At 43.2% G+C, this 25,219-nt stretch overlaps 1 protein-coding gene across 1 annotated transcript in view; it reads right to left on the bottom strand.

Moving 5' to 3' along the window:
- LOC113990074 (c-Maf inducing protein) overlaps positions 1-17,870 on the bottom strand; it is a 130,733-nt gene extending 112,863 nt beyond the window's left edge. Inside the window, exon 1 of the mRNA XM_027725158.2 lies at positions 17,427-17,870. Coding sequence (XP_027580959.1) covers positions 17,427-17,723 — 297 coding nt within the window. The 5' untranslated portion in view covers positions 17,724-17,870. The remainder of the gene's footprint in view (positions 1-17,426) is intronic.
- Positions 17,871-25,219: the final 7,349 nt, after the last annotated feature.

Below are 25,219 nucleotides of genomic sequence, written 5' to 3'. Positions count from 1 at the left end.
CCTCCCCCAGGAGCTCAGGGGTGTTTAGATTCTGGGCTGTGGTTTAAGTCCATCTGTGTTCTTCAAGTATAAACATCTTCATTGAAACCAGACTCATCCTGCACAGCCATTCATTTAGTGAGCTCATCTGTGAGAGACACGGGCTGGCACATTTCTATGACAACCAAAAAAAAAAAAAAAAGCAGCTTGGCACAAATTAAACAGCTTTTTAAATCCTCCCTATTGTTCATGAGGTTGCTTTCTCTTCCTCTAGCATCTATAGCTATCTTGGATATACTGCCCAGAACATCAGCTCTCCCTAAAATGATCCTCTTTCCATGGGGAAAAAGAAGTATTTTGTAAGACTTCCATGTGAGGAGTGATACTGTTCTATCAGCTCCTGACTGAACTAGACATACATATCCATCCTAAAGACACAGTTCAAAGAGGGACCAAAAAGCCTGAAAAAGTGTTCCCCTCAAAAAAATCCTCTCTTTAAAAATGAGTCCAACTTGTTTGTTTTGTTTAAAAAGATCTTGTTGTGGGTTAACTCTTCATCAGAAAAACTAGAAGTATCATTTTGTCTCCAAGAACAAGCTTCATCACTTGAAAACATCCTTCTTTCCCTTGATGGACCTCAATATGGCTTTTTTTGCTTTTACACTAAGACATCCTAATTTTTTTATTTTTTTTTTTCAAAAATGGCAGTCGGTGTCACCAGTTCAGGTCAGTGATTTATTTTCCCACCTAGTGAACCCAGACAGATACAACAGGGAAAACAGGACAGCATCTTCCCTTCACAGGGATTTCATGTCATAGTACACACAATGATATAAAATTATGCCACTTTTCAGCTTATGAACATATGAGCTTCAGCTCCAGCAACTGATACACTTTCTTAAAGCACTACTTATTTAAAAGTCCATATACTAAAGCAATTCAGCACCAGAAGAACAAAGCAGCACTTTCTCTGACATACTCTGCCAGTCAATGCAGAATTCACATTGTCCTTATGTTTGTTATTCCATTCCTTCAAACCAGTGACTGGCAGCTTACACAATTCATTAATTATAAGTAGTTAAGATTGTTTTTACTAGTATGGCACAGATGCCAAATCACTCTTAGTGATTCCCAGCAAGAGAGAAAGATGCTATGAGTAAAAACAATGGAATGGACTCCCAGGATCTAGACGTGCCAAGCCACAAATATAATGCCAGAAAAATAATTTCAATTTTTTTCTCTCATTCTCTCCACCTTAATTTTTTGGGATTCAGTCTCAAGCCAGACTTTGCTGAAGTAGGCAACCTGTTGTGGCCTCTGCTAAGGCTCCATGTGTTCGCAATACCTCGTGTCATGTGACCAGAGAAATAATAAATCACAGGAACAAAGAGACTGATTTTTTTTTTTTTTTTAGGTTACAGAAACATCAAGTGCAACTTTTTCTAATATGGTCAATTTTCTCTCCTGGCACCACTAAAGGTTTCCCACTCACAGATAGACTGCACCCATCAACTCAATGATTTTCATCTCAACAATGTTGTGACTTGATCTTTTACTCCCAAGTAATTTTGTTTAATTTGCTTCAGACATTTTTCCACACACGATTCAAGAGTAGTGATACACTGCCAGACAAAGTACTGAAATGTTCCCAAAGGCATAGATGAAGGAAAACTCAATTATTAGTGGATCTGAAAGGTACTTCTTATTACTTAACCAGCCTGCCACAGAAGAGCACAGCTAGAGCATTATGGCTGTTCGTGGTAGATGTGAGTTTGAGTCGTGCAACTGAAACTACTGTGATCTCCTGGTGGAATTAGATGCTAGAAAGACAAAAAGTGCCCCAAGTCCAGCTCTAAGGTCTCACTGATACTCCCAAAACTCTGGATAGCAGTGGCACATACAGCCATAGGAAAGGGAATTTCGTCTCACTGACCTGCTCTCCTTGGCCAAGGACCAAACCAAAAGCTGTAAGATACAACCCCTTCAGAAATGCTTTACACTCAAGACACAGAAATCTTGACTAATTTCTAGTCAAAAAAGTAAGAAAAGCATTTTTAGCAAGTAGCTGTTATAGTGTTAAACTTTTTCTGTGCAATGTTTGCCATGCCATAAATGTAATACAGGGATAAAAACTCGGGCTGAAGCAGTGTCTGGGGGGACTCACATGATAAAACTACGGCAAATACCATGGGACTCATTCTATACTAGCTCTCACCTGAGCCTGCAAAGGGCAAGACATTCAGAAACACAGGCACTTGGGGAAAACCAAAATTAGGGTACATCTGCTTCTGAAAACTGCGATATCACACACAGCAAGACTGATTTCCATAAGTGCAGCACATTCCCTTCTCCAGTTTAAATCTGCAAACGGTGGGCTGCACTGTTTATTTTCTGCTGCCTACACAAGGCATCAGATCTGCCTACTTGGAACACATCACTGTCTGCAGAGCGTGTTCCCCCAAGATATGCACCCATCCCCTCCAGAACGGGCCACACGGTACCATGTTGTATTTCCAGCTCTCTGCAGGGGTATCTTCTGCCACATTCTCTCCCTTGAATATAAAGATATGCCTCTGCTTCTGAGAGCAGTGCAACGGTTGCAGACGGTGATGAGTTACAAACAGGAACCGTCCATCCTCCTGCTGCACTGCACTGAAGAAACCAGCAGCAAACAGTCCCCTCCTCACCCCCACTGCTCACTTCTGGGCACTCAGAAATCCAAGTCTTTACACTGCTGCCTCTGTCCCCACAGCTGACAACATGGCAAGGAGAAATTCAAGCTACATGGCAACAGGTTTAACCCAGGGCACTGTGAGGGACAACAGAGGTCAAGATTTACTCGCAACCAGAGAGATTCTGTTTTTTTCCCCATACGGATGAGACTTTCAGTTCCCTGATGAGGAAATGAAGTGATGTGACATTAAGCAGCTCATGAATCTCTTCAATTAGTGCATTCTGCACAACGGAGACTTCCAGGGAATTATCTGCAACCACAGCAGTGCCTCATTCCCATTGCCATGTCCCTGAGAATGAGTCACTGCAATTCCCATATTCTTGCTGCTGGCAGAGAGCTAAGGACTATTCTCTGCCTTCGTTAGGCAAATGGTTGGAATCAAACACTGAAACTACTTGCATGAAACTTTAATTAGGGTTACCTTATTTTCTGCAACTATTTGAGTATATTTACCACAGCTCCCCACTCTTCATGTTGATTAGGGCTTATGCCACAAGAGATAACATTTCCATCCCACCATCTTCAGGGAAAAATGTGCCATACAACCATGCAGAGGATGGCAAAGAGGAAAAACAGAGTTGTGAAACAGGTGGTATGCTTTACTGCTCTCCATCATGTGAAGGGTCAGGAAGGTCAGCTTTGTCTGCAACAGGGCTCTCCTAAATCACAAAACTCTTTATTGCAGCCCTGTGTCAACTTAAAAGAGATTTTATCAATATTAAATTGGTTTGGAGAACATAGGGATGTGACTGTGGCTGGTTTTACACATTTAGGGATGCTGTAATTTTAATTTAGGGGGAAAAAAAAAATCCCCAGAAGAGACACAAAATCTGTGTTACAAGTGTTTTCGAAATTGAGAAAGCCTTTGCTGAATACAGCTACTAGTCTGTATGTGTTTCATGTGATTTGCAAACTAGAAACACTGGAATTTTAGGCCAGGAGGGTGTCATTGACTAATGGGGGTTCTCCCTTCCCTCTGGAGTGTAGGTTTATAGAGGAATCAGATCATGTTCTCCAGGCAAGTTTATATGAAATGATTTATCTCTAGCCAGCTGCAGTCAGACATCTGCTTGTTTTCATTTCACTACAGAGAGATTCACGCCCCCCCTCTTATCTCTAAAGGCAGCCAAAGATTATATCCAATCGCACAGAGAAGCCTCCAACAATTACCAAAACTAAAACTTAAGAACTCGAGTAAATTACACAGAGGCCACAGACCTACCTAAGCCCCACCTAAAGCACTCCTAGGTTGAAGAAGTCCCATTTAATCAACAGTCTATTGACTTTAAGGCAGAGACATCACCTCTGTATCCCGTGGTTTACATACAGATACATGAAGGTATTTCTTTGTTTTGAGAATCCCTGGCACATTCCACGTGGGATCATGCAGACAGTCCTCCTGTGGTCAAACAAAGTTTGTGAACCCGTGCCTTTATAGCTTTTCCATATTAATCTGCTCTCTGGGCATATATCCAATTAAAGCCTCATGTATAGATCACTGGGTTACTAACTGGCTTGCATACTGGGGGGGGAAGGGAAATAACAAGCTCATGACTGCACAATTTAACACCGCCCGTGCTTTCACTTTTACATGCACAAGTCTTTTTAAATCTAGTCTTGCCATAAATAAAGAGTAATGACGCTTGCTGAGGAGAAGCTTGGGTCCCTGCATGTTGGAACACACAGCAGCTAATGCAGAATGCATTCACGTTAAGGATAACTCCAGTGCAAAGCAGGCAAGGTCTTTTCACAAACAGGCTACAAAAACAGGAAGCAATGGGGAAAACTTCACAGTGTTTGGAAACAGCAGAGCATTGTTTGTACAGGCTTTTCTTACAATTCCAAAATAAAAGAACGGGTAACATGAAATCTGAGCACAGCAAGAGCCTCGGATCAGACACAAAGGTCTCAAGACAGCCACTCTCAGATCTCCAGGTACAGACTGTACAGGCAAGAAGATGCACCGGGTAAGTTTGTTCTCCTGTTTCTCTTAAGAAAATCTGACAAGTAGAGACACAACCTCCCAAACCCTTGACGTTAAACCTAGATATGTAACAGAGAATTACATCTTTATCTCAATTACAGCGGGTATGATAAATGAAGAGGCATTAGGAAACACATAACCCACCAAATATAAACATTCCCTTTATTTTTAAACGGCATTCAGAAGGGAAGATACAACAGCACAGGCCTCGCACACTGTGGGCTCCTTGCCACCTCATGTGAAGAAGCTGCACTGTGGACAACATCCCTTTGAGATGAGTCAAGAAGTTCCAGTCACAGGCACGCTGCACTCACAGGCTTCCCTTTTCTTCTGGAGCACACAGACCCATCCGACCTCAGGCCTGAAGTTGCCTTGTTTAATTTTTTTCCTCTCATCACCTCCCTTTCTTTCCCTTCCCCCTCCAAGCCCACTTGGGCCATGCTGTGGTACCATAAACACACAATATACAGATAATGCAGATGGTTAGTGATGCCTTGATCCCAGCTCACCCCAGATTTAAAACTGACCAATCCATAGGCTGACAGCAACAGAGGACTGGGCCTGTATTTGGGTAAGCACCAAGGAGGGCTCAGTACTTTCCCATGTCATCTATCTCCACGAGGGAGCAGCTTGATACACGGTCAACTCCCACAACAGATGATTTGATTTCACCATATTTAAAGTACATTAGCCAACCCAAGTCACCGGGGACATTTGAAATAACTTACAATAAATCAGGAGATTAATTTCAAGGGAGGCAGCGACATGGCACCAAACACGGCGTACACTGGTGTTAGGAAAGCAGCCATTAGCAGTATTTCTCAATGCTGATAAATTTTTCACCATAAGAGCAAGAAGACATTGCAGTCTTCAGGCAAATGCTGGGCTCCAAAGGCAAAGTGGTTACCTACACGGGGTATGTCAATATTTAATAACAAAGTGCATGTCTGGTCCTGCACATTTCATTTAATTTCAAGCTTTTTCAGCTTGATTTCCTGTTTCATTCACAGCAATCACAAAAGACGAATTATCCAACCTTAGAAAATGTGTTTTCAGTCAGACGAGACATGTTGACTGTGTCCGTACTTTCACCTTCAGCAACTAAGTTCTGTGCCAGCACAAGTTTTATGCTTTCTACAATGTCCACATTATTTGGTTGCAAAGTAGATGAGATTTTCAGTGCCAGGACTCCACTCAAGTCATTTGCTCCTCTGGGAGAGGAAGAGCCTGTTCCATGCCTCTGGATGTCAGGCTATTTTTTAGTTAAAAATTAAAACACTTTCCTCAAAAGTCAACATAATATCAGTGGGGGGAAAGGAGGAAAAAAAAAAAAAACCAAAACACCAAAGGATCTAAAAAAACCATGAAGAGTTGAAAGAAAAACTAAAGCAACAACTAATAATTTGCACTTGCATAGTATCTTTCATCAACACTCTTCACTTCCACATAGGGGCTGCATTTCATAACAAAAATGATTGGGAATACTACTTCGAGTTCTTACTACACAGCTGGAGTGGCCATTCATTTTTTAAGGAATATCTGAAGAAGCATCAGTGCTCCTGCACTGAAATAATAAGCTGAAGCTCCTCTTCCAATTCAATAATCTTGCTACTATAACCTATTTACTAAAGGCAGAGGTTTACAGCAATTGCATAGATTTTCTCCTGGTTTAAACAATGACTGAACGACATCTGTAACATGACGCTATTTTCTCTTCCTCCAGACATCCAAATAAACCTCTCTGTTCTACGTTACTGGTGGGTAAGGAACACAATTGCTTCATTGAACATGATTCATCTTCCACAAGGAATGAACAGGTACTCAAACTCCAGGCATTTCACCACTGAGCAGTAAGACAAGGACACGGACCTCACTCAACACAGCCCATCAAAGGAGATGGCAATCACTGCTGCAAAAGTAAATGCTGTTCTTCAAGAATCACTGGGCCTTTCACAGTTTCGTTCCCCTCCTCCCACCTTCCTCCTCAGAGCCAAGATACCGAGCAAACTGTTCAGATGACAGAACACCACAGTTATCGTGAGAGCACCGTGGAGCCACAGCATTCAAGGCAGGCACACGCTCACAGCTCTCCATCACTGACATCCAGTGCCCTGCCTGGCATCAGAACAGCCAGGGCAAAGAAATCTCTCACTGTACAACTTTTCAAGCTGCCAGGAACAACTCAACACTCGGGTCCCCAACTACAATAACCACACAGTCGCCAGAAAAAAAATCTGCAGAACTGCATTAGCTGACACCAGTGGCTCAAAGATCCACAATTTAAGAGTCCACATAACATTCTACTTTCAGTTTCATACCTTCTTACAGCACACATTGCAGCAGAGAGAAACGTGGTGTTTTGAGATGCCTCTGCAATCATACTCTTCTCAAGGGATTCCTAAATTTAAGAGCTCAACGTCAAAAAGCTTGTATAGTAAACCCAAGGTTTGAGAAGGGAGAGAGAACTGCCAATCTTTTTACAAAAACGGATTGCAACACCCTGCTTCTACAGTAATTTTGCAAGATCATTCTCATCCTGAAAATTTCAGAGCAGTCAAGGTTTCCCTGCCTTACTCTTTTCTTCTGAATTCAATCTTAACAGCCTCTAAAGCAAAAGCAAAGTGGTAGGTTGTCAGCATGACTGCTAGGAGAACACACAAAGCACGCACGCTGCAGAAGGCAAGAGGCTTGAACTGATTGGCACCTGGTTCCCCGACAGGTACTTTCTTTGCAGGAAGACTGAAGGGTAGCAAGAAGAGCACGACACTGTGGGCCACGTTCTGCTGTCAGTCACTCTCCCACACTTCCACTGATTTTTAATGAGATTTACAACCATTAAAAAAATGGATAGCCATCCAAATCAGGAGGAAAGATGCAGCCTAGCAGACAAAGCAAGGGAACATCACTTCTGCTCCAGCTCCCACCACTGATTTATCATGAACATTAGGGCAAGGCATGACTGATCCTTGGTGTCCAACCTCAGACCATCCAGAGTGAACCACAGACGTGAAGGAACTGCAAACTAAGCATGAACCAACTGACATGTCTGAAAAGTCTCATTTACATTTATTTGTCTCTGTTTTCCCCACGTATAAAAACACTGACCATTAAGCACTTTGAGGTGGTTGAAGCACAGTGAAGTTGAAACCCAAGAACTCATAGGATGAAGACATTATATTGTCATCCAAAAATCATTTTTTTCTGATCATTTCAGAGGCTAAAAGTAATCTCTCATCCTTTTTGTTCACAGTGGGTCAAACAGACATTCATATTTATGGCAAAAGCCTACACACCCTTAGTATTTTGTTTAAAAAAGTTGGAGTCCACTTGGCAAATTTCAGAAACTTTTTGTTAAGCAGTTTCTCCATTACTATTAATAATGCCCATCCCTGAAAATGGATAACGAACTCATTCAGTTTTATTTTAGACAGAGCAAAAACACAGCCTGCTCACAATATGCACTAATTGTATTACAGCAGCAAACAAAAAACTCTGTGGTATAACAGAATCCCATTACAACAGGAACCAGACATGCTAAGAGACACCTGCCAACCCCAAAAGCTTATATTCAAATAGCCAAAACAGACAAAGACTGGGAGGAAAAAACAATAGCAATATCACAGCTTTACCATAGAGGAATATCTGCTCTGTATCGTTTGAAAGGTACCACTGGGAACACACTGTGGGGTATCTTCAGGAGGTTTAGGGGAAAAAAAGGCTTTCTCTTAAAACTTACCCAAACTGTCTACCTGCACATGCAATTGCCTAATGTTGCTCAGGTAATGTTAATTGTCTATACATAAATAAAGAACAAGGCAACTTTTTTGTTTACAAAATTCTTGCCTTACCTTTGGGTTAACAGCATCAGAAATCTCATCCATAAAATATACAGATATCTGTACACTTCAAATTACATACACCTTATTTCTAAGAAAAAAAAATATTATTTCTGAGTCTCACTTGCAAACAGAGTTTCTCTTTAGGCCTAGGAAAAATATTATGCAAAAGATAAAATAATTATAAATAAATAAATATATAAATAAAATAAAATAATTATATTTGGAAATACAATTACCTATTCTCCACAAACCCCTCTGATTTAGCTAATCCCAGTTTTCTTCAGGCAACATTTATTGTACCACATATGGCATCTTTGAAAATACAATCTTACAAAACCTAAATCCATTTCTGTGTGCTCTAAGGTTTTAGCTCTAAATTTTTCAAAAGGATAAAAAGATTTTATTTTATTCTGCATTTCTTTAAGCACTGGAAACCCAAGAAGGAAAAGTCCTTTGTAGACAGTGCCAAGCATTCAATCTCCATTCTTAATATCAAGAAATTAGCAGCCTGGACTTTGAGAAGCACTGGATATTCATTTTTAAGTCATCTTTTTTGAAGCCCTGGTTATTACTCTTTTCATCAATGAAAGCAATTATTCCTTTTAAATTTTTCATTCAACGAGAAAATCATGCAATCCCTCATTCACAGGAACAAGAACTTCACAGAAACTGCAGCATACTTTAAAAAGTGCAAGAGCTCTTACCCCTGAAACAAGTGGCAATTCTGAGCAGACAAGGGAGAGGCTCCCTAAGGGCCCAGAAAAGCCTTACTCCATTTTAAACCTTTCTGCCACTGCCCCAGAAGTGAAAATGGCCCCAGGTGCAAATATCAAGCAAGACAATGGCAGAAGCAGCAGCACCATCTTCCTACACCTTAAAGGAATTGGGGGCAGCTGCCCCTGTAAAGGATCCACCCTCATGCAAACTTCAGCCAGGACCACATCCCACAGCAGCATTTCAGCAAATTTCAAGCCCAAATGGGGGAAAAGAGATCAACTTGCATCAAGCAGCATTTTTTTTTTCTTAATAAAACTCTATTGTCTGGGGAAGAGAGACAGGAGGGAGCTGGCACATGCCCCATGGAGCAGTGGCGATGGCTGGCAGGACCTTTCCAAGAATTCTGAATGAAAACGTTTTCCCCACAGAAGAAAATAATGTCACAAACTCACTTTCCACCAGGACAGTGTTGTATAAATGTTGGCATAAAATGGGTGAAAGAGCAGCAGCTTCTATACCAGTTCTAACACAGAAGTTTCCAGCAATCCTCTTGTTCTTGGGAAAGCCACTCCTGCCAGTGGCTCAGCACCTCAAGATCTGCCTCAAGCAGAGGGAGGAATTGTGGCTGTGTTCGGAGAGAGCAGCACGAGGCTGAGCAGAGTCAGCCATCTCCCCCAGCCAGCAGCCAACCTGCACGGAGATCCCTCGCTGAACCTTCCTGGCTGTCTGAACAGCACATCCTGCCATTCACGTTACAGGCAATGAATGGTAATCCCTCTCCTCAAATTACCCTGCTGATTTCAGCAGAGCGAGACCAAGAATGTACGTGACCGAGTGTACTTCCAGTTCAGATTTAAGTCATTGCAACTCGATGAGTTTCTTGAGCTCAAGTAGGAATGGCACACATCTAGCAGAAACACTCGAGTCCAGAAAAAACAGATGCCTTCTTTCCGAGTTTCTCAAAAATAGGAAAAAGACTTAAAATTTTCTAAAAATGCACTGAAATCTCAGATTAAAGTAGTAGAAAATTGCCTACACCATAAACTCATGCCCTGGACACCACAGTCTGTGACCTGGCATTGTTACCTGCTTTTGTATTCCCCACTCTATTGGCCCTGTCCCATCAGTCATGGGACAGCCCCAAGGGGCAAAGTCAACAAATCACTTTAAGCACTGGAAATGCCAGTACTGGTAACAACAAATCCTGGAACAAGACTCCCCTCCTCCAAAACCTAAAGAGTATTGTTAAATCCTCTTAATTTTTAAGCCTATGAAGTGAAGGCCTTTTAACTTAGCATCTGGTTCTGACTTCTTCGTGTTTTCTTCCACAACCGCAAGTGCTAAAACTTCACTCACCACTGACGTGATCAGTTATAATGTATGCTTTTCAATTGTCTTTTCCCTTTCCTGGTGTTGTCCCTGCATTATTAAATATTGTGCAAAACAGGAAAATTTTACGCAATGATTTAATAATACATTTTTTTTGGCAGCAATTCCAGCCTACCATGTTTCCCGCTCTCTTCTTCCTCAGCAGTCTGGCTGACTATAGGCTGAAACACATCAGCTCCCTGACGCAGTTTAAAGACAACAAATCTGCAAAAGGTTCAAGCAGAGAAGGTGTTCCCCAGCCAGCTCACAGAGATTTTCTCAACCTGACCCTGCAAACTGTTAGGTGTGTACAAAAGGCAGATTGACAGGGCACGGCACAGACGCAGAATGGCACAGGCCAGGCTGCCCCAGCCAGCACTGCTGCCAATGACTCTGCATCATCAGATGGGCAAAAAAAAGTTATTTTACTGAGTGCACATGCATGCACAAGCTCTCTGAATGGATTATACATGCTCAAGTATCAATCATCTTCAAGCACGTGACTGTTTGTGGAATTAAGCCCTACGTATCTATAAACACATGCAGACACAAAACAGAACTGATGCAACTAGCACTGCTCCAAACACTAACAAACAAGCCGCAATCTACCCATGCAACCCACAATCTAATTACTCCTAAAGACTCCAAAAGGCTTGAACTGTTTGAGGTAGGTCTCTTCTCTCATAAATCCTATGTGGGGAGATGAGTAAAACCCTATTAGGCCAGCCATGCTTACTAACATAGAAGGAAATGAGGGAAGCCTTTTTAATGTATTGTGTTAAACTCACCTGTTACTAATCAACTTCAAAAGTACAAACAAATTATATGCAATAAATTAAACAGTTACAAAGAAATCACTCCTTTCTACGTACTAAACCTACCACCTTTTTCTTCCAAAAGGGTCCTTCAGTGTATACAGTTCTGTCAGGGATTTTGGTGGGACCAAGGCTGTGGCCTCTGTTCTCCCACTCCTGCTAACAAGGCAAACCCAACCTTGCATATCGGACCATCGATGCAGATGGGACCCTCACCATGGCCTTTCACCTCCGAAAAACCACATGGCACTTTTGAGTTTCACAGAATCACAGTCATGAAATGGTTTGGGTTGGAAGGGACCTTTAGAGATCATCTCATTCCACCCCTCTGCCATGGGCACGGACACCTTCCACTAGACCAGGTTGCTCCAAGTCCTGTCCAACCTGGCCTTGAACATTTCTAGGGATGGGGCAGCCACAGCTTCCCTGGGCAGTATGTCCTTTTCTAGAAGGGCTACACCCCAACGTGGATGATCCAGACTCTTCTGGGAATATCACTACTTACAATAATCCACTTCAACAAAAAAAATATATGATCTTACAGCTCCACAAAGGCTCGGCCCTGTGAGGGATGCTGAGCTCCTCCAGGCCCTGCTCTGATGCAGGATCAGGTCCCACTGAGGACCAGAGGCAATTTCCAAGCTTTCCCAGGGGGACTATTACCACCATGTAGTGACTAGCACCACATCTTTACTCCCCAGCCAAAACGAAAAATGAGGCACAAGTATTTCTGAGTATCCTTTTTATTTATGTTCCTGAACATGTAAAATTTACTGGCTGGGTGTTAACACTAATAGCCTTGAGAGCTTTCACTCTGCCAATGAATATAGCTTCTGTTTTCATATTTTATATAAGCTCTGTGACATATAAACACATACCTTAACACTACTGACTTATAAATATGCTTTTTAACCACTGCAGGAACTGTATATGCAAAGATACGTTTGATAGGCATTAAACAACTTTAAAGAAATATCATTTAGGTTTTCTTATGTCGTGCTACCAACTAATACAGCAATAAAAGAAGTTTGTCACAGCAGACACTAAATCACCCAGTCTTCAGAAAAATCTGGATTTCGTTAACGCAGGTACATGCCTGCCTTCGCTTCTGAAACAGCATCTCAATTTCAACAGCACAGATAACATGGAGCAATTTCTTCTCAATTTGCAGAGAACTCTAAATTGTCATGGGTTTTCTGCAAATTATGAGATTCAATGCCCTTTCTGATGCACCTGAACAAAATACCTGGTATTTAGCAACAAATAACCAGAATAGGCAAAAACATGTACATCCGAAACCTGTTGGTACCACTTCTTATCAAATGAAAGCAATCATCTGCAACAGTAAACAATGGGAAATATTAAATATAAATAGTAATTTATCATTCCACTGTTATAAGAGATAAAAAAATTATCCTAAATTGTTTTGTTATTTATGTGTTCACACTCACTTATACACATAATGACAGCAGGCCCTCCAAGATAATTTGGTTTGGTGGGCTAAATAGGTAGAGCCTCATCAAGAGTGCAGGACTTAAGGGCAGCACTTGGTTTACTCAACAGACTCTTTAAACTTTAGTTAGTAGTAGTAGTAGTACTACAGCAAATTCATATTTATTCTGTTTCCAATCTGGATAATGCTACAATATTCCTTTTCCATGAAAGCTTTACAAAAATTCTCATTGTAAGATTGTTTTGAAATTTCTGAGCTCTGCATAATACTTCCCACTTGAGCTAATTGTTTTTCAAGGGAAATTTAATTTTTAAAAGTATGTTTTTCTAACTAATGGGAACCTGTGCTAAAGTAAACAATGAGTCCAGCTTGATAGGAATTTTTGCTCTATCTTTACCAGGAAAGACATGCTGAAACACATGCAGTAGCAGAATTGTTCAATTTTAAAAAACAATTAGAAGACAATTTTCTACTCCAGTTCTCCTATTTGAAGCAGATAATCCTGCCCTGCCTCATTTAATATTAATTGGGTATGTTCTTGTCTCTAGAAGAAAATACAAGTGCAGTTCCCTAATCCACTCACATTCTTGTTTCAAATGCATTTCCGATTAGCCAGTCTGTCAATAAACTATTGTCCTCACACATTCCCTCTGTATAGAAAAATGAAAGATGTTTAAAAGAAACTAAAGTCTTTTCAGGATTGTCACCAGCTTTGAGCAAAACACAATACACTCAACTTACCTGCCAAGGCAAAGTCAAGAAATGTGAAACAGGCACGAAAACCCAAAGCTTCCACCTCTCCTTGAGGGATATTAATGAATAACTTCATGGTTTCAATAATGTCTTATCTTCCCAGATGGGAACTAGAGAGGTCATCCCTATCCAGCAAAAATGAATCACTTATTTATTCTTTCCTTGTCTGCTGCACATACATATGTATCACAAGTCTTCCTTGCAACCCAGGACTTTAAAACTCATTGTCCTCAACATCCAATCCCAACTGGCTCAAGACAAAGAATGAAAGAAAAAAAGCAGGGCAGAGACACAAAAGGGACAATGCAGAATGATACTAAAGACACAGAAGTTCAGTCACGACACCTACATTTAAACTATTGAAAATTAAATTTTGGCTGAAGACAGCCATAGGGTTATTCTTCACCCCCCCCAAAAAGTACCACTCGAGAAATATTAAATTGGATTTTATTTCTTTGTTTTTACTATCACTGCCCCTCAAGCTGTGCAAGGACAGATCTCACTGGCAAAAAAAAATTAGAAAGGGTGCTACATCTGAGTTTGGTAGGTGTTTATAAAATAAACATTATTCCTCCCATGGGGGAGAAAGTCAGAGTTGTTCCCAGGCAAGCTGCTGTCTGACAAACAAAGTTTTTAAGTATCAAAATTTCCTACTGGGGCTTTAATATTTACAGTAACAAAACAAAACAAAATAATAATAAAAAAAGCCACAGATCTGTATTCACTTTCTTCAAAAAAGAAGGAAAGCCTGGACATGATGCAAGTGGAACTGTAGTGGTGAAACTGTACTATATTTAACCAATTCTTTGAGAAATAAAAACATGAAACAAGCAATGGAAACAACATATTAATCGCATAAAGCCCCAACACCTACAGTTATGGGACTCTCCACAAGCTAATACCTTTCCATTTCTTAACTGAGTGCACGTACCAAATCAGAATACTATATAATATTATTATTATTATTATTTTATTAACATGGACTTATTTTAGTTGAAACAGTCGCTTGTGATAATGTCAGAAAATGCACTTGTAGACATTATTTTTTCTCCCTAAATTCTGCTAAAATAAGATGGCCTAACAGTTGTTCCACAGCATTCATGCATAGTGCTTCTGCTACTGAAAACTATCTTGTCAGCACAAAACATGTAGCTGCCTAAATAAACAACAAAACTACTTATCTCTCACTAAAAAAAAAAATGTAGATAGGGTCTCATTATTCAGACTTATAGATGTGGGCACATACTGTGTCTACTCGTGGAATAAACTACAGATGAATAATCCATACACAAACTAATGCTAACTCCCATATTGCAGCCCAGGGACTGACAAGTAAGAGCTTGTGGGGAGAAGATTTTAATTCAAATATGTGTCTCAAGTGACAATAAAAAGGATATAAAGTGCCTGGAATCAACAAATAACCTATCCACTGTACTCAGGGACATAATTTGCCAGATCTGGATTTAGCTGTCATTACAACTTTTGCTTTCAAATGCAAAACAAAGTGATGTTATTTTCCTGCTCAATTTTATTCATGTTATATAGAATGCAGTAAAACTCGTCATGCCAGAGGATTTGCAAAGGGATGATGTGAAGATTAATTACTGGCTGCTCATAAAGCACCCTGCCTGTGGAAAGCCCCATGTGTAAAAATGACCTCGTTATCAAAGCTGTTGAGTGCTCCCAACGCTCACTTTCAATGGACAGAATGGATATTTTCCTACAGCTCTTGAAAACCAAATTAGTCGCATTCAAATATCTACCTCCAGTTTGAGGTGGTTTTGGCATTGTGCCTATACCACATTTCCATAGGGGGTGGGAGTTAAACTACCACGGATTTTGCTTAAATCAAATCTTCCCAGCTTAAAAAACAAAGAATAAAACATAGATATCATAGAACCTGTAAGATACCTCCTAAACCTACCCATAGAGTCAGGCAACAAGTGAATGTAGATCTTATCCCTGTGCCCTAATTGCTCCCTGGAAACCAAAGACACTACTTGAAATAATAAAGCACAGATATTTCTGTGAACAACGGTATTTACTTGGTGAGTTAGCACTGGAAAAAAATGATAAGGCGCAAGACCAAGCACGAAGAGCACTGCTCAACAAAATGGAGCCTGCAATGGTACGCACAACATTTTAGTGTCTTCTCGCTATTTATATGCAGAAAATAATTAGGAATGAGAACACCTCAACAGTAATTAAAGCACAACCCCACAGGACTTCGGAAACCTTTTCAGGGATGGTCTCTTTGGTGACAGCTCTGCCAGCAAGCAGAGTTTGACGTCTCCTGCACAAATACAACTTCATGCCTGGTATTGCCACACTGCAGAGATCTGAAGCACAATCATGCCTCTCTCTGCTGGTATCCTTCTCTGCTCAGAAATAGTCAGCTATGGATACTGCCAGGAAAATGCCTCATCTCCACTGATATTCAACTCCCCCTCCACACTGACGGTATCTTAACAAAATGAAGAGCTGCAAAAACTCCTTGAGCTCGTGTGTCTTTGGGGGGTTTTCTCCAGCAATGCTCTATCAAGTCTTCCTTCTCCCTTTAGACAGTAGCTCTATCAAAGAAAGAAAAATATTCCCTTGGAAACATCCTCGAGAGCCCCGTGGAAACCGTGAGATGTCATTGTGGCACAAAAAAGAGCTCTGTGAGAACAGGCAGCTGGCCTACCTGAAGGTTAAAGGAGCTCCCACTGAAAAGCTGCTCAGAATACTTCACACCAGAGCATGATGCAGGAGGGACATTTACACACATTATGTCTGTGTACCAAAGTGTGACAAAATCCAACCTCCAAGCAGAGCACAGGCTGGATGAAACCCACTGAAATACACCATTAACAGAAATCCACACAAAAGCCAATCCACTCTCTCGATTCACAGTGTCCTATAGGAAGGCCAGAACGAAGCCATTGAGAAAAATGAGACATTTACATATAAATCCAAAAAAGACACGATCCAAGTACTGAATGATTAAAGATCAGTGTAAAACATGTTTTGTGAGCTGCGTTAATCGCCAAAATAGGGGTGTAATCACATCACATGCTACATAAATGTTCAAATAATAATGGCCATGAAATTTTAAATTGTACACGAACATAAAAATCATATTTTTCAAGATTGTATCCGTCTACTGTACGTTTTCTGTAACGTTGATATCACCACCTCGCATTTTTCTCTTGCATCATTTTCCAGCCAGAAGAAAACCCTGAAGGAATCTCCATATTTTCCAATCACATCGCCTGTGCCTGGGCAGGGTATGTGACCGCCAAACCAGAGCCCCCAGAGCAGGCCTGAACCACAGCAAAGACCGCGCACAGCCTTCGCTCTCGAATTCAAAGCATCCTCCACCTCCCTCACCTCCAACTTGCCCGAGGTGCCAGCAGGTATCTGCCGACTTTGGTTTCGGACAGAAACGGCTCGATGTGGCGACTGCATATCTGTCATGTTGGGAAAGGAGGAATTTTTTTAAAAAAATGGGACGGAAAAAAAATCAGTAATAACAATAATAGTCTTTCTCCAAAAAAAAAAAAAAAATCGAAACCGCAAAATTAAATATCCATAGGGTCACAAAGGAAAAACAAAAAATTCCTTTCAGGGTTTTCCGCCGGCATCCCGGGACCCACTCGAGCCGACCCTCCACTGACACCCCGAGGGGGGTCCCCCCAGGTGGGGCAGCGCGGGGGCCCCAAAGGCGCGGGCATCCCCCCGCACCCCGCGGATGCCCCGCGGCGGAGCCGATGCCGGTGCCGGGCGGACCCGGGCGGGCTCTTACCGTGGCCGAGGCGACGCTGTTGTCCGCCAGGGTCAAGTGGTGCGGCTCCCACCGCCGCAGGAACTTGGAGGTGAGGATCTTGCTGAGAAACGTCCGGGGGTGCCGGATGACACACACCTGGATGTCCCCCTCCTGCAGCAGCTTGTACCTCATGCCGTTGCAGTGGAGCAGGGCTCTCCGGCACGGCGCGGCACCCATTTTATTCCCCTCGGGAGCGGACATCTCGCCCAGCAGCGGCTTGCTCTCCTCGGGCTGCCTGCGGTCGCTGCCCCCGCCGGAGCCGCCGGTGCGATCCATGGCAGCCCCGCGGGCCGGGTCGGGGGTGGCGCTCGGCCGCCCGCGGGGACCGGTCTCTACGGCCGGTAGAGACGGATACGACCAAACCAAATAAAAACACAAACAATAATAATAATAATAAAAAAAAATCCAACCCCGCGCGGCGGATTAAAAGAAAAAAATGCTGGGGGAAAAAAAAAAAAAAAAAAAAACCTGTAGGGGAAGATGGGGGGCAGGGACCGAGCCGCACCGAGGGGGAGAACAGGGAAAGGGAAGCGATAAAATCCTTATTCAAACTTCCCAATCCGCCCCCGGCGGGTCACAGCGCCGCGTCCATGCTGCCGCCGGCCGGGCGCAGGGTGGGCTCCCGCGGGGGCGGCGGACAAAAGCCGGCGGTGGTGGCGGTGCGGGGGGCTGCTCCTGGCGGCGGCGGCGGCGGCGGGGGTTGCGGGGCGTCCGGCCGCGGCTCCTTCCTTCCCCCCGGGGCGTGTGCGCGGGAGCGTGCGGCGGCGCGCGTGCATGTATGTGGGTGCGGGTGCGCGCCCGTGGGTGCGGGAGCGTGTGTGTGCGTGTGTGTGTGTGTGTGTGTGTGTGTATGTGTGTGTGTATGTATGTAAGTGTGTGTGTGTGTGTGTGCGTGTCTCCGTGTGTGTGTCGCCGTGCGCGGCTCCCCACGCGCCGCCGCCGCGGCAGGAGGAGGGGGCGGGGGCGGCGGGAGCGGCGGGCGCTGCCGACACGGCCCCTTCTCGCCGGAGCGGCTCCGGCCGCCGCCGATTGGCTCCGCCGCGGTCACGTGCCGCCCTCCCTGACGTCAATGGCCGCTCGGGGCAGCGCCGGCCGCGGGAGGCGCGCGGGGAGACCCGCGCGCGCGGCCGCCGCGCCCCTCACGGAGGGGCGGAATGAACGGGGTTGGAAAAGACCTCTGAGGGCCATCGAGTCCAAGCCGCGACCCAGCACCACCGCCGCGTCAGACAGACCAGAGCGCTGAGTGCCACGTCCAGTCGTTCCTTGAGCGCTCTCGAGGGTGGTGACTCCACCACCTCCCTGGGCAGCCCGTTCCAATGTCTAATCCCCCTGTATGTGAAGAAATTCCTCCTGCTGTCCAACCTGAACCTCCCCTGGCACAGCTTGGGGATATGTCCACTCATCTGGGCGCTGGTTGCCTGAGAGAAGAGCCTGACCCCTTCCCCCGGCTCCACCCTCCTGTCAGGGAGCTGGAGAGTGACAAGGTCCCCCCGAGCCTCCTTTCCTCCAGGCTGAGCCCCCCCAGCTCCCTCAGCCGCTCCTCACTGGACTTGTGCTCCAGACCTTTCACCAGCTTCCTTGCCCTTTTCTGGACCCACTGCAGCACCTCAATGTCCTTCCAGAATTTAGAGGCCCAGAACTGGACACAGCATTCAAGGTGTGCCCTCACCAGTACCAGAGTACAGGGGAACAATTGCTTAAAATCTTTCTTCTTCCCCTCAGGCAGGTTGTGTTTTGAGCATCCTCAGTCTGCATTAAGTTCTTGTACAGCCACTGCGAGGAACTGCCAGGGAAGCCCGTGCCTGGCTGGTGGCACTTCACCAGTGGATCCCACTGTTGTTCCATTTCCTCTGGCTTTATGAGGGGACTGGGAATGGCTGCGTTCCCCAACACACCAGCCCTTAGAAGCCCAGGAAGAGCAGCACCTCCTCAGACTGTGCTGAGAAGGATGTGGAATGTCCTCCGATTGTCCACAAAGTAGAACAATTGTTTATCAAAAAAAACAAACAAAAAAACAAAAAAAAAAAAAAGGGAATGAAAAATGACCTCCCTTCTAAGCCCTCTAAAATGCTTAATGGCTCAGGGATGCTGTGTGCGATATGGATGTCATGCCCAGAAAAGCGGTACCATCGATACTTTTTTGTCAGCAGTTTAAATTTTCAGTCGGAGAATTTGGATCTCATTTCCAATTTCCTCATCTGCACAACAAGGTTAGGACAAACAAACAAACAAAAAAACATTTTCTATAATACGTGCACATGCTGTTAAACTGTGGGGCTCATTGCAATGGGTATTACCAAGGTCCAGAATTCAGAAGAAGTTTAAAGGGTTGTTTTACTTGGTGCTTGCAAAATATTCAGAGAAAGTATAAACCATCATACTTAAAAATTTAAGCTTGCCTCTAATTGAAGGAGTTTGGGAAAGGGATGACCTGTTCTGTGATGAGATGACTATTCTACAGTGTGTGCCCGTGACTTGGTTTCTGGTGGCATCTTCTACTGCAATAGTTCTCAGATAGGTCACCATGCCAAGAGAGGTGCCAGCAGTTGTGAGCAGCATCACCAGCCTGCCCAAGAGAAAGCTCTTTCATCTGATCTGTTCGCATCATGAGTCACACAGATTATCTGTTGGAGAGGCGAGCTTCTACTGGAAAGGTTTGGGAGCCTTTGCCATAAAACCTTTTGTAGTGGCTGCTGTCAAAGACAATACATGACCAGCTGGACCACAATTACAGTGAGCATGTCCATCACGTGTGTCATTACAGAGCTGTTGTGTTGAAATAGGCTTGCATTTGACAGGAGTATTGCTGCCTAAACACTTTCAGAAGGGACGATTTTTTAGCCTATCAATTGCTAGCAAATTCAGGAGATACTTTTGTTGCATATCAGCCTCAAAATTATTTATAAAAAGCAAGGAAGTCTCCAGAATACTCCCAAGTACCAGTTGATAGAACGACGCAGAATTATATGACTTGGCAAAGGTCAGAAGAAAGCCACTCGTTTAATGACCTGAATAATACAACCAACAGGAAGACAAAAATCTCTTTTATAGAGGTTCAGATTGTCAGTATCTCGTAGCCCTGGTAATCACTTACCTCCTGAACTTAAACAAACTGACTGGTCATTGTGCACTAAACATTACAGGCGGTTCCCACAGGGCTTTGTACACCACATACTGCGAGGGGTGAGTGACGCAGGCATTTACCCTGAAATACAGCCAGACCTACTCACACCTGTAAATCTCCGTGGAACAGCAATAAAAATAATAACAAAAAAATATTTGCAAACCAAACTGGGAAAGGACAGCTTTGTGTAGATGTAAGCCTTTCACCGCAGGAACTGTCTGTTTCCAGGAGTTCCCAGAGTGTCTGGTACAAGGGAGACCTGTTCTTGTTTGACCCGAGGCACTGTTCTGGTACAAATGATAATCATGTCGATAGTAGGACTACTCGCATACACTCATCTGCACCAACACTTCACCCAGAAATACAGCCAGTGAGACTATTCTAGTCTGTGCAAACCATTCACCTGCCCAAACCACTGCTTTAAATCTACCGTAATTGTCGTCTCGGAGAGCTGCTCACCAACGGGAGGACGTTATGTAAGAGTCTGGTGTTCTTAAGTGAATTTCCTGGCAAATTAGAGCAGAGGTTCTCCACTAGTGTTCCACGGAAGGCAGCAAAAAAAATGAAGGCTGGTCTATAGCAGCTGACCCACGAGTTACCTGAAAGGATCTAAGCCTGGAAATCCACCGTTCCAAAGTGCTGAAATCCACTGACATATTGCAAAAGCCACTCGTGGCAACCCCTGTCAAGGACAGAGGTCCAAATCCTCAGAGGTGCTGTGTGTCTGCAGCTCCCCTGAATCCCTGTTCTCGGCCTGCAGGTGTTCTCAGTGAGGTAAACTCGGCACAGCACGATAAGATCAAGGTATGAAATCTCCCGTTGCCTGCCAGAGCAGGGCAACTGAAAACCCTGTCTAGACAAGTGAAATTGAAACACGCTGGTGCTGCACAGCTTGCTGGAACACACATTAGCCATCCAACCTGCAATAAATAGCTGGTATGTGACCCAAGGCTGAGCACATTAAAACTAACACCCTTCCTCATATCTATTATAGCAATCAAAAGTTGGATCAATTGCAATCCTGGCTTTTTTGTTCTTCCAGACTTCCTCTTCTGGCTCCATGCAGCACAACAGACATCCCAGGTATACACGCCTGGCAGGATTTCAAGGTGGCACTTGGGAATTGCTGTAAGTTTTGTTTTTTTCCCCAAAAATCTAATTTTTATGAGCAAATTCAACCACAAATTTATCATAAGCATGAGTCATAATCATTCATATAAGAAACACTGAGCAAATAATTCATAATAAAGAGCACATACCTCTAGCTATTCACAAGGTGCTTCTGGGCATGCTATCAGTTTTGAATAATTCAAGAATTTACAAGGTTTTCTATGAAATACTTCCTTTCTCTGCTAGAAGAGAAACACAAGCTTTCAAAATGAAAATCAAATGGCTTATTTATTACTGTTGATACTACTACTGAGTAGAAGCTCTTTTAGTTCAGGGTGTCTAGATACAGGTCAAATTTGAAGGAGGAAGGAGATAGCCCAAGAGAGACTTGTTCTACTCTGCAGAAATATCAGTGCAGTTGAACCAAAATGAGAGTGGGGCTGGCAGGGAAGCAGCAGAGGTAAAAGATGCTTTCTCCAAAAGAGAGTTCAGTGGCAGAAGGGCAATTCAGACCCACCTGCCAGTCCTGTACCCAACTCTTGAGCTCTGCTCACTCACTTCCAAGTTCTATCTTACTCCTGAACTCTGCCCTTTCATTTGCACTTCTTTGTATCTTGTTCTCTTTTTATTATTCACCACCATTTCATAATAGGCTTTGTAAACAGAAGCATCACTTCCTGAAAGACACTGTACCCTGGAAACCTGGGTTATACTCACCATGCAGTTTAGGGCACTGACCCAGACTTCTGGGTCAGCAACAGACTTTCTTTTTCCTTTTTTCAAAACCAGTTCTGTTGTGACGTGTATTATTCAGAATATTCATCTCCTCAGTTGTATGTCTGTAAAACCAGGAAAGCCCATTGACATGATCATTCACAAATACCTGGGATTCCAGTCTTAAGAAAAAAAAACACATTTTCTATGCATTCCCAACATTTGGTCTCTTGTCTGACTACTCTCAATTCAATCAGGTGTTCTGCAGAGGTCATTCGTGGGTGCCAAAACAGAAGCACTGTCCCAGCATACCTTCTTCAGCTTAGTAACACCCACCTATAATAATGTGTTAAAACAAAACCAGTGTGATATTCCAAAGGAAAAGAAGATGGCATTTTATGTATAGTGCTCAGTGCCACTAACACCGGTTTCATGATAGTGGGAGCCTTGGAAAACCCTTTAGAAAACACAAAACCTACACAGGGGAAAAAAATTGCCTAAAGTCACCTTGTCTGAGAGTAAATTCATGCAAATGGATGCCTGACAAGCTATGAGGGGACTAAAGGAGCAGCTGTGGCAAGGACCAGATACAGACAATGAGATGCCCCAACAGGGGATGTGCTGACCACTGTCCCCAGAGGGGCTTTGCAGGATTAGTAGTACACTTTAAAAGAGAAAACAAGGAAAAGGAATAATAACTGCTTACTACATCTTTTAATTATCCCTGATTCATTTTACAGTGTTATGACATTAACACATGACTTGGCAAACCCTTTCCCCAGTCAATCAAAGAAGGAAGAAAAAAATAAATCTCCTTTTACTGTCACTGAAATTTTCTGTCAGAGGCTATGAGAGTCTAACACATTCATGCTTTCTGTAACAAAAAAACTCTCCTGCTCTTGTCTGCTTAACACATTCCTGGGAGTTATCTGTTCAGAGATGTGAGATACAGTTTTTCCAAGCAGCAAAGACCAGGAATTCCCAACTTGTATTCAGTATTCGTTTAGATTCTTACACAGCAGCTGTTCCTCTCATGTTTGAATCCTTGATGCCTATTAGAGATAATGGAGCTTTCTTCCCTTATTCGCAGAGGTGCTGCCTGGATTATGGAATTCATTAGTCAATGCTTGCAAATTGCCACTGTTGACTCAGAGCAAATTCCTGCTATCAGACTCACTAGTCAGCTCATTTTCATAACAATGCTGTATTGTTAAAAAATACTTTTAAACCGTTCTTTACTGAAAATCGGGAATACAACACATTCAAGCAAACACCTAAAACATAAAAGAGATGCTGTATCAGTAATGCTGAAAGTCCTGCATTTGAAGTGTGTTTGAATTAATCAGCGTGGTGGTGTTAAGAGGATTCAGTAAATCATAAAACTACGGGAAACTCAATTGTTTCCCAAAAGAGGTGATGGACATTTAAAAAATAACTAGATTAAAGAAACCCACCCTGCAAGGAGTAGTCGCCCTAAGGGAAGGAAGGGCTGAATTAGGGCACCATTGATCATAGGAACACAAAATAAAGATTGGATTGCAAGCATCTCTTTCTTTTCCTTAAATGTTTTATCACCCACTCCTGAGCCTAAAAGTAATTTTGGAAGACACCTCACAGGTGGAGTAGTAAGTGGGAAATCAGACTCTGATATGAATTTGTAATTCTCTGACATCTCTGACATTCAGATTTCTGCTATTTCTCTGGTTTACTCAGGCACTGGGTTCTTGTTTCCCCAGCTGATGCACATTACAGCACAGGGCTAACTCTGAGCTGTGCAGACCCTGGGGACAAATATATCTCTGATTCCTCACTGACATAATGCACACACTTGAGTGCATGATGCAGAAATACTTTTTTTTCTGCCTGTCATCATCAGATGCTCTGATGTAGGGGGATGTAGGATGAAGCTGGTGGTATCAATTGCTAGAAGGAGCCTGCCATCTGCTGATCTGAGCAGCACTCCAATCTGACTTTTCCCAGATCTGATAGAGGAGGATGGAGCACTATGCAAAGTAGATTAAATGTTTCAGAACAGAAGCAGCATTAACAGAGTTGCTGTGGTGAAGGGATTTATATAAGTGGAAAGAGGAAGTCTCAACTCTTACAGTCTCGGGTCTAAATCTGAATTGGCCAAATAGAAACTAAGAGGCAACTAAAATAAACAAACAAGTTGATAGGAAGGAAATAAGCAGAAGACACAAAGAAGAGTGGAAAGAGCCTGAAATTTCTTTTCTGCTTTGCTGCACCCAACCAGATAGTGCAGATAAGGTACCCCCCACATTCACCCTCCTAAGTGACAGGAGCCCTGAGCAGTAAACTTCTTCCCCACTTACTTCCAGGGCCACCCACATGCTCAGGCATGGAAAAAAACTTGGAAAAGCCCTCATCAGGCTGCTGTCTCTGTTTCCTTTAGTGCTTACTGCCATCAAGATGTACGTAAAAAACTGTCTTTTGGCAGGAGGCAGTGAAAAGTCACCATTTCTGTTACACTGTCTGCGTTATGGTTCCCACCCCCAAGTAATATTTCCTATTTCATCAATAGGTCACATCCTACCAGTCATTCCAAGCTGTGAGTGCTCCTCCATCTGAAATGCTCTATTAGCTCTTAACACAGATAAAACATCACCGTGACACAGCCAAGCACTAAGAGTCAGAGGGAAAGGGGATATGATGCAGAGCTCTGAGCTTGTCACAATAAAGTGAAGTTTCCTCAAAACAGAGGAAGGACAACTAAGAAAGAAAAAAGTAGTCCCCACATTAGGGAAGTATATCTTTGCTCACTGAACCAACACAATGGGGAAATGAAATTAGAAGTGGATGAAGT

Source organism: Pipra filicauda, unplaced genomic scaffold, assembly GCF_003945595.2.
Source record: "Pipra filicauda isolate LSUMZ 115617 unplaced genomic scaffold, ASM394559v2 scaffold203_size1373443_pilon, whole genome shotgun sequence".
Taxonomy (NCBI): Eukaryota; Metazoa; Chordata; class Aves; order Passeriformes; family Pipridae; genus Pipra; species Pipra filicauda.
The sequence above is the reverse complement of the archived record's forward strand: the minus strand, read 5'-3'. Positions and strand labels throughout refer to the sequence as shown.